This window comes from Lates calcarifer, unplaced genomic scaffold (assembly GCF_001640805.2).
Source record: "Lates calcarifer isolate ASB-BC8 unplaced genomic scaffold, TLL_Latcal_v3 _unitig_5878_quiver_531, whole genome shotgun sequence".
NCBI lineage: Eukaryota > Metazoa > Chordata > Actinopteri > Centropomidae > Lates > Lates calcarifer.
The window spans coordinates 128,926-137,575 of record NW_026117778.1 but is presented as its reverse complement, the minus strand read 5'-3'; the positions used below and the strand labels follow the sequence as shown (position 1 = coordinate 137,575).

The 8,650-nt window shown below is 43.1% G+C and overlaps 1 protein-coding gene across 2 annotated transcripts; it reads right to left on the bottom strand.

Annotated features, from left to right (window-relative positions):
- Window positions 1–2,567: 2,567 nt before the first annotated feature.
- serpinf1 (serpin peptidase inhibitor, clade F (alpha-2 antiplasmin, pigment epithelium derived factor), member 1) lies at window positions 2,568–8,475 on the bottom strand. 2 transcript variants are annotated; one of them, XM_051069114.1, is made up of 9 exons: window positions 8,186–8,475; window positions 6,624–6,716; window positions 5,613–5,673; window positions 5,124–5,319; window positions 4,220–4,375; window positions 3,944–4,147; window positions 3,674–3,813; window positions 3,233–3,443; window positions 2,568–3,088 (listed from the first exon to the last, which is right to left on the bottom strand). In XM_051069114.1, exons 3-9 carry the CDS (start codon window positions 5,670–5,672, stop codon window positions 2,838–2,840), a joined length of 1,218 nt encoding a protein of 405 aa, XP_050925071.1. In that variant the 5' UTR covers window position 5,673; window positions 6,624–6,716; window positions 8,186–8,475; the 3' UTR covers window positions 2,568–2,837. The 2 variants fall into 2 exon arrangements, with proteins under 2 accessions (XP_050925071.1, XP_018522715.1); XM_018667199.2 differs by lacking the exon at window positions 6,624–6,716.
- Window positions 8,476–8,650: the final 175 nt, after the last annotated feature.

The window sequence follows — 8,650 nt, the reverse complement described above, 5'->3', positions numbered from 1 at the left end:
AATTTAGTTTCACATTTCAGACAATTTCCTCTAATTTCATCCTGATGTTTGACTTTATAAATTGATCTTTATTCCTGCAGACTTGAAGATTTCACACAGATGAAATGAGTCATCATCAGTGTGAAGTGTGTTTCAGCCACGTCAGGTTTTTTTTAAAGAGCTGTGATTGAACTTGTTTCTTATCTTGTGACAGGAAACAGTTTTTCAGTCTAAAGGTCTTATTTCGTCACAGAGACATGAGGAAGAGGAAGTGAGTGCTGCTCCTTCACATGTCTGGTATGTGTGGTGAAATACAGAGAGGAGCTGCTCAGTAAAATCAGCTAAAAAAAGGTTATGATGCTGTTTCCCTTAGTTTCTAGTTTTCGTGCTAAGCTAGGCTAACCACATCCTGAGTCCAGCGCTGCTCAGACCTGAGACCGATCCATCTGGAATAAGTGTATTTCCCAAAATGTGAGACTGTTCCTTTAAGGCCGGGGCTGCAGTTCTTTGTTCAGAGGAGGGAATCGACCTCCCTCCTCGTGACCTCTGACCCTCAGCAGCTTTCCTGTCAGCTGGTTTCTGTCTCTGGCGTTTTCAAGGCTGACGTGTTTTTTCCTGCAGCAGCTCAGGTCACAACAATCAGTGTGTTTAAGATCCTCTTCGGCCCCAGGACAGGCACCTGGGGGACTTCCAGCACTTAGAGTTTCCTTCCAGAACTTTTAGGACCTGGGTCCTGGGACCTGTCTATTCCAGACTTTTCACAATAAAATGTCTTTTTAGTAATGAATCTATTGTTGTTGAGGTCTGAGGAATCAAGTCCAGATGGTTTAAGACTGGAAGGCAGTTTTCAGGTGGTCATCAGAGCCAGAGGTTAAAGAGAATTCAAACACTGAGCAGAGAGATTCAGGAGGCAAGGCTTCATCCTCCAGCAGGAATGTGAAGAGTTAAAGAGTTTTATTTCAAAACCCACTGTAGACATGATTTATGTCCTGACTTTTATTCTGGTCCTGATCTTATCCTGAGGTTGAGGCTGAGGAGTCTCGTCTCTGCAAATCTGAGGCATCTGATGTGGTTTTTACTGAGCATCTGCCGCCCTCTAGTGGAAACTAAGGATTGTTGCAATGACAGAAAACAGCAGTCCTTCATTCAGAGTTTTACCTTTTCTTATTTAGTTTGATCATTTGTCATTTCAAATCTGTTTATCTTCAGCGTCTCGAGATAATTCTGTTGTGAATTGGCTATATAATAAAATTTGACTTGACTTTGACTTGACTTCTCAGATTTAGAAAAGAATTGGCAAAGTGAACGACATATCTCAAGAATGCCACAAGAGAATTTCTTAAAATTCGGTACAAATGTTCCATTGGACTCAAAGACAGATTCATTAGTTTGGTGGCCAAAGGCAAAAGGTCATTTTGACTTCACAAGTTGTAATTCCAGTCTGAATCCATACAGTATGTTTCTTGTGGAAATGTAAAATGTCTTCATCATGTTTGTGTGGAAACTTTTAATCCAGTTGGTGAGAACAACAGACAACAACAGGATCAGAGAGAATTTATATTTCTGTCTCCTATAGATTACAGAGTTTCAGAGTTCTCTCCGGTTTCTCCACCTCTTCTTCTCATTCGTCCTGCCATCTTTTTCTCTCTCCCTTTCTTCTGGGAAATGTTTCAGAAACCTCAGGAATCTGAATCTGACTGTGCGGAAAATCAAGACCACATGTGTTCAACATACACACACACACACACACAATGCACTGGAGAGGTTTTAGCTTTAGATGTGTCTGTACTCTGTAAATACATCTGGAAAATCACTCTGGCATCAGCGTAAACCTGGAAACAAAACATCTCTCTACAGAGAGCATTTTGGCAGAATGTGATCAGTGAGTTTCACATATGGAGAAATAATCAGTGTCAGCAGGACGACTTCAGTTAGAGTCATGAGTTCAGGGTTTGAGTTGGTGACAAAACCTCATCTCTTCTTCCAGTACAGCTCCCCCTGCTGGTGACAACATGCTTCTTTGCTGTACAATCTGTGCTGCTTGTCTTTAAAACTCTGGTTCTCTTTCCTCCTGCAGCTGAGGTTTATTCCTTCTCAGTTAGTCCCCCCTGCAGGTGGTGGTCAGTGCTGTCCAACATGCCATGGACCTTCATTATGTCCTGCTGGTCGTACTTTGTTGTACAGGTCCCACATTTTCCAGCTAATTTCCAGGAAACTTGCCTCATAATTTACTAAAAATTAGCTGCTATTTAGCTGTAAATTACAAGCATATTTCCAAGAAAGGTCAACACAACTATCAGAGAACTGGTGAAAGCATTTGTTGCTAAATTTAATAAGTACTTACCCGTTAAGAAAAAAATTGTAAATGATTAGTGAAGTGAAAAATAGTTCATAAACAGACATAGTTCATAAACAGACATTAGTATCCACCAGAGTCACAGACATTTGAGTTTATTTTGTTTGACAAAGTTCATCCTCTGGAGAGCAGGACTATCCACAGATAAGATAATGAGTCGTAGCAATGAGTCGAACCAACTTAAATCACCATCTTTATACACCACATCACAAACACCACATCAAACGACACGTCCAGTTTCATTGTCGTGTTTATTTCTTTGAAAACAAATGACAATATTTGATTTCTTTAAAATAAGTCCTTTGGTGAGCTCAGAGTATCATCAGTGTGTTTGAGTATCCTGTCAGATTAACATGATCACGCCAACGTGTTTCAACATGAAAAGTAAAAAAATCATGTAAAATCAAATTGAAATCAAAAAGACGTCTACCCAACCACAAACGCAAAGCAAACACCTGAAATCCCTCCTAGGACCTGCTAAGAGTGTGTGTGTGTGTGTGTGTTATATCGACAGGTCCTTGGGGTTGACCACTCGCCCAATGAAGAGCAGCGCCCCTGATGCTTCGTCGCGGATCAGGTAGAGGAAGGGGCGGTCCACACGGTACGACAGGTGGCTGGTTGTCGAGGTGGCGCTCGGGTACTGGTTCCCCTCTGGCGCTGTCTCCATGACAACCTTGTGGTTGACGCTGCTGAGCGTGGCAGCCTGGCCCGAGATCTTCTCCAGGTCCGGGGTCTCAAGCCACTCAGCGAGACCTGCAGGGAAGAGGTACTGTTTTTGTCAGTGGAGTCTGGTAGGGACATGTAGTGATGTTTGTGGTCTCTAAAAAGCTCTGTCTCTGTAGGAATCCTATCCATAATGTTGTCAGACTCTTACAGTGGTCCTAGTTGTGGACTTACCCAGGTCATTGAGCAGCGGCAGCAGGTCTGTGGAGTAGCTGAGCTTCAGGGTGGGCAGGGTGAGGGACACCTGGGCGGGGAGGAGCGTCATGGAGAGGTCCTGAACAAACTCGGCGGTCAGACTCTCCTCCAGCAGAGTCATGTTGGAAGTCACATCGTCGGGCAGGAAGATGAACATACTGATGTCGTCCTGCATCTGAATCTGAGCAATCTGGAGGAAGAGAAAACCCAAACAACAACAAAAACAGGAGGCATCATCAGAAAAACGGCTGAATCTATCTGTTTGTTAAGTTATGACGACCAAAGAAAATACTATTTTAAGGAGAAAAACTGCAAGTTGGCCCCGGAAATAGTATTTTCTTCAGTTCTGATGTCACAACTTAACAAGCAGACAGGTGTAGTTTATTTGTCCTGACATGTTTCAGAGCAGAAAACTCTCACCGTGCAGCTCAGATCTGAGTCGGCTCCCATCTTCACAGGGTAGTTATCCTGTTGCATCATGGAAATGCGAACAGGTGAACCCCCGTCCACCTGGAAGTTCTCCATTACTCCACTCTGACTGAACCGGGTCACCCACTTCCCTGTTCACAAGCACAAGAGTCATCACTGCTCCCTCAGGTCTGTACTGACCTGGACATCAACATCAAACTGTCCAACAGCAGGAGCAAGATTGTGAGACGTGTCAAGAGTTTAAGATCCTCCTCGACTCACCTTTAAAGTAGGCGGCGCTCACTGTGTTCACAGCAGAGTTTCGGGGGAGGGCCTTGGCCAGGAAGCGCTGCACCTTCCCGCCCGTCTCCTGACTCACCCAGTCATTGATTTCTTTCATGTCTCTGTTTCCTCCCAGCAGTGCCTTGGGACGAACGCCGTACTGCTGCTCCACAAGCGAGAAGAAGTCCTGCTTCAGACGAAGACCTGAAGAAATCCACACAGGGTTTTAATGAGTGAGTTTAAAACATCCCATGACCCCAACCCACATGAACTCACGTCGTGCCAGGTAGATGCGTGCAGCAGTGCTCAGGCCTTTTCCAGGAGCCTTGACGGAGGCCAGCAGGTCTTTCAGGGTGGTGTGGAGCTGAGGATCCTGCAGGGTGTGGTACCTCAGAGCCCTGTACAGCTGCCGCTCAGCTTGCTCAGACCCTCCTGAGGGACATGAGTGACGTAAGTTAAAAATTATGCAAGATTCAAGTGCACTGTGATTATTTCCTTCATCCAAGTCAACATCAATTTCCTGTATAAAGCATATTGAGGAAGGAGGACTAAGATGTGAGCACCACTGTTATAGTGATATAAAATGATACTGTTAAATCTACAGTCATTGGGCAGCACTTGGCGAAAGTGATGAGGATTAACTTCCTTTTAACAGGTAGAAACCTTGAGCAGACGGGTTCATATTTGGGCGGCCATCTGCCTCGACCGGTTGGTTTGAGAAAGAGAGAAAAGACACAGAGCAATAATGACATTATTTACAGAATATAATCTACCAGATATTTGCTTTTGTTAGGACTGAAAAACTATCAAACTAGACATTCTCTCACTTCCTTTTTCTGTTTCTCCCCTTTCTGTGCTTATTTCTGTTTATTCTTAACTACACCTGTGCCCATAAATTCAAAGATCTTTTGTTAAAAATTCATTATAAGCACCTTCTGCTAATACCCACCTGCCGCAAGAATCATAACTAGACGACAGAGCTGTTTTAAGTCTGGTGATGCAGTGGTTAGCACTGTTGCCTCACCCCTCTGGGTTCGAACCACCTGATGACTGAGGAGTTTTTGGAGAGCAGCAAACAAAACTGGAATAAATTTCAACCAGTTTGGCCAACAAGCCCGTACACACCATGGCGGCCAAAGCACCAGATTGGTTTTAGTTTGTTGTGTGTTTGTGTCTTCACCCATGGACAGCTGTGTCAGCACGGCGGACACAGTGATGGGGGCCAGGAATATGTTGGTTGCAGATTCGCGGCTCGCCAGGGCACGGAACAGGTTGTAGCCAAAGTCCGAGGTGGCAGCGCCCATCTTTGTTGCTGGCGTGGTGAAGAGCTCCACATGTTCCTCCTCTCCACCCGTCTCCTCACCTCCCGTCTCCGACTGCAACAGATTGGTAAGGACAAGAGTCAGCAGATCTGCCTGTCTAATGAAGCGTTTATTTAGTTAATGTTTCTTGAACAATGTGTGAGGTGTCTTTAAAGATTTATGTCTTCACTGGGAACCAATGAGCCCTGAGATAAATCCACAGACAGTAGAGAGAAATAATAGTATCATCTGCGTATGGGATTTGTCGAAAATAAGTAAAATACAGAATAACACATGATTCAGGCTAATTAACTTTAACACATGATCTTTAAAAACAATCATGACGTGGAAACAGGTGATGTGGATACCTGAGCCTGACAGAAGCTCAGGACAACTCCAAACACCAACAGGAAAGTTGTTTGCTTCATCCTGAAAGACAAAGATGAGGGACAAGCATGAATATACTGAACTGCTAGATACACTGCTGTTAAATGAAGGAGTTTACCTAAATAAAGTCTGGAGTTAGAAAAGTTTTCTGTTTAAAGAAAGGGACTATTTGGTAGTGATATATACCGATGTTTCTGGTTTATTCTCTGACCAGACTTCATTCACAAAAACAGGAATTTTACTGGGAGCTGCTGGAATACCACTGCCTCCAACTGTTGGTGTGTTTGTGTAACTGTGAGACTTTCAGTGGTGGAAAAAATAATCAGATTTTTTTAGTACAGTAAAAGTACCACACAGTAACACAAACTAACTAACAGATGGAGGCAGTGGTATTCCAGCAGCTCCTGTGTTCTGCTTGGTAAAATTCCTGTTTTTGACAATGGAGTCTGGTAGTGATGTTTTAAGTCAGAAAACTATTGTAGAAGAAAAACTGTAAAGAGATACTGGGAGAAGAGTCATCCTGAGTTTCGGAGACAGTGATAAAGAGCAGAACTACATAATGTCCACACAGTGTTTTGTATAATTGCAGGGGATCACCACAAAATTATACAACCTGCTTAGACTTCACCACAAAATACAAACCAATGACGCCATCAGGACCAAAGCTGAGCCACACGAACCCCTAAAAGTTTATGTAATGACTCATCAATGCTATAGTTTTCATAGGTTTCCTTGTAAACATGTGAGAAAATTAACAACAATCTCTGAGCAAAAACTGTGACTCGTATTTCTTAAGTTAAATATTTTCCTTATAATGTTGGTAACTCTGCTCTGATCTGAGTCCAACTTCACACAAACACACATTATGTTAAAAACAGTGAAACAAAGCGAGGACAAAGGTCACACACATCTGGACCTGGTTCTCGTGGTTTCACAGGGTCTGTCATTTGAACCTCTGACCACACACACACACACACACACACACCACATGCCTGATGAGAAACCCAGACGGTGTCGTCCAGAAACTTCAGAGGCTGCAGTTTCCCTCTCCTCAGATCTAAACCCAAAGTCCAGACTCTGATCTCCTGATCAACACAAAGTAAAAACTGTAAACCACTCTACCAACAAATTCTGTATTTATTCAGTTAAAGACTCGAAAATGTAGAAATTTAAAGACTCAATTCAGGTATAAAGTTCAAAATATATAATAGAATTAAATGAGAAGAAGGTGCAGTGACTTGAAGTGCATTTGCAGATTTAAAAAAAATACCTAGAAAACAATGAGTTTTTACACTCAGTCCACAGTTAAAGGGCTGAATTTATGGAACATTTTATGAGGAAATCAACTGACAAACTAAAATAACCAAACATTTGTGTCAGTTTTTTGTTGATCCAGTGAAGTGAACACTTGATAAATCAAGACACTTCATCACTGTCATGTACACAATTATATAAAACTCCAATGTTGCTGTAAAGTAAAATGCAAAACTCAAAAGTAAAATGAGATAAAGACAAAAACAACAGCAAAATAAACTGACACTTCTGTTCACTTCACTTAATGTTTGTTCTCTGCTCTGGATTTCCCATCTGCACCTGAAGGCACCACAGGTGTTTGGCTTGGACACGTTCGCCACGGCATGAAGGCAACACAGGACGGTGGGTAATAATTTAATAACTTTTCTAAAGAGGTCCTCAGGTGTTTCAACTGTTTCAGCACCAGTCAAACTGTCAGAGTGATTCTCTTCGTCTCTGAGGTTGTTGGACTGATGGAGACCTGCAGAGTCCTGCAGCAGACTGGAGATGATCGCTGACACAGCAGACACGTTTCCTGCAGTAACTTGTCTCTCAGTCTCAGAGGAATGTTTTCTCATTGGCTGCTCATCAACTCTCTGATAATCACATCAGGGGTTTTCAAAAGTCCAGGTCACAACCCCGAAATTATTCCACAGAACTGCAGAGATGTTTTTCTTGGCATCAAAGTCTTAACAACCCCAAATAACCTCAGACTTCACTAAAAAGATCTACTGCAAATCACCTCACATTCCCCATCGTCACAAAGCGACTCATGATAAAACCTCCGCTGATCATAATGTTTAAGTGTTTTCAAACGATCTGATCTGATGATTTAAGTTTGTTTAATTAGCGGCGGAGCACTGACCCAGCTGCTGGTCCACTGACCTGCTGTGGAACTGTTATATAAACCTCTGAGGGGAAAAGCTCTGGCTGTGACTGAGTCTGCGTCTGTTGGCGCAGACTGAGGTGGAAAAACTGAAGAGGAAGAAGAAAATCTTCACAGACTGGAAACACCAGTCAACATGTCGGAGCACGTGTTTATTAGAGTGAAAAACTCAAATAAATCTGACTTTATCACCCGAGACAGGCGCTGCCAAGAGATGAAGAGCTGTGGATTCTGTGCAGGATCAGAGCTGAGTTACAGTCTGACCTGCAGCAGCGCTCCGACACCAAGCAGCAACAAATTAACTGTAAATTCAAAACGTAAAAGTTGTGCGTAAAAGCTCAAAAATTACCAACAAAGCGCAAAAAGCGCACTCACCTCTCCTCTGCTCGGTCCACGTCGCTCAGACTCTCTCTCTCTCTCTCTCTCGCTGCAGATGAATCGAGGCTTCGCCCTGAAGACGCCTCCTGGCCCTGCGCCCACCGCGGCGCGCGTCCGGCTGCTGCCAACAGAGCGTCGGGGGCGCGCGAGTGGAAAGAAGCAGCTGATTCCAGGTGAATGAAACTTTACAAACGAAGACAGAAGACGAGAAACCGACTGTGTTCACACATTCAGACAAAGCAAATATGTTTTAGGTGTAATTGTATTAGATCGGAACCTCTGCACAGTTTTAGACCAATGACTATTTAGTACTCAAACGTCCCTCATTTGATAATTTTTAATCCCATGTGTCAATATTTAGATTGATGTTAGCTGATTAAACATTAAACCTCTGACTCTGAACAGGGACATCATTTTATTATGTATCCTCTCAGGTGTTTTATACATTTAAATAAAATTAAA

Bases quoted from the DNA above. Each gene is read 5' to 3' on its own strand.
- serpinf1 (XM_051069114.1), bottom strand. From the start codon at position 5,672: ATGAAGCAAACAACTTTCCTGTTGGTGTTTGGAGTTGTCCTGAGCTTC. The intron at 3,814-3,943 runs GTGAGTCGAGGA...GCTTGTGAACAG, and splicing joins GAGCGCCGCCTACTTTAAAG to GGAAGTGGGTGACCCGGTTC. The intron at 3,089-3,232 runs GTAAGTCCACAA...TCTTCCCTGCAG, and splicing joins GCCGCTGCTCAATGACCTGG to GTCTCGCTGAGTGGCTTGAG.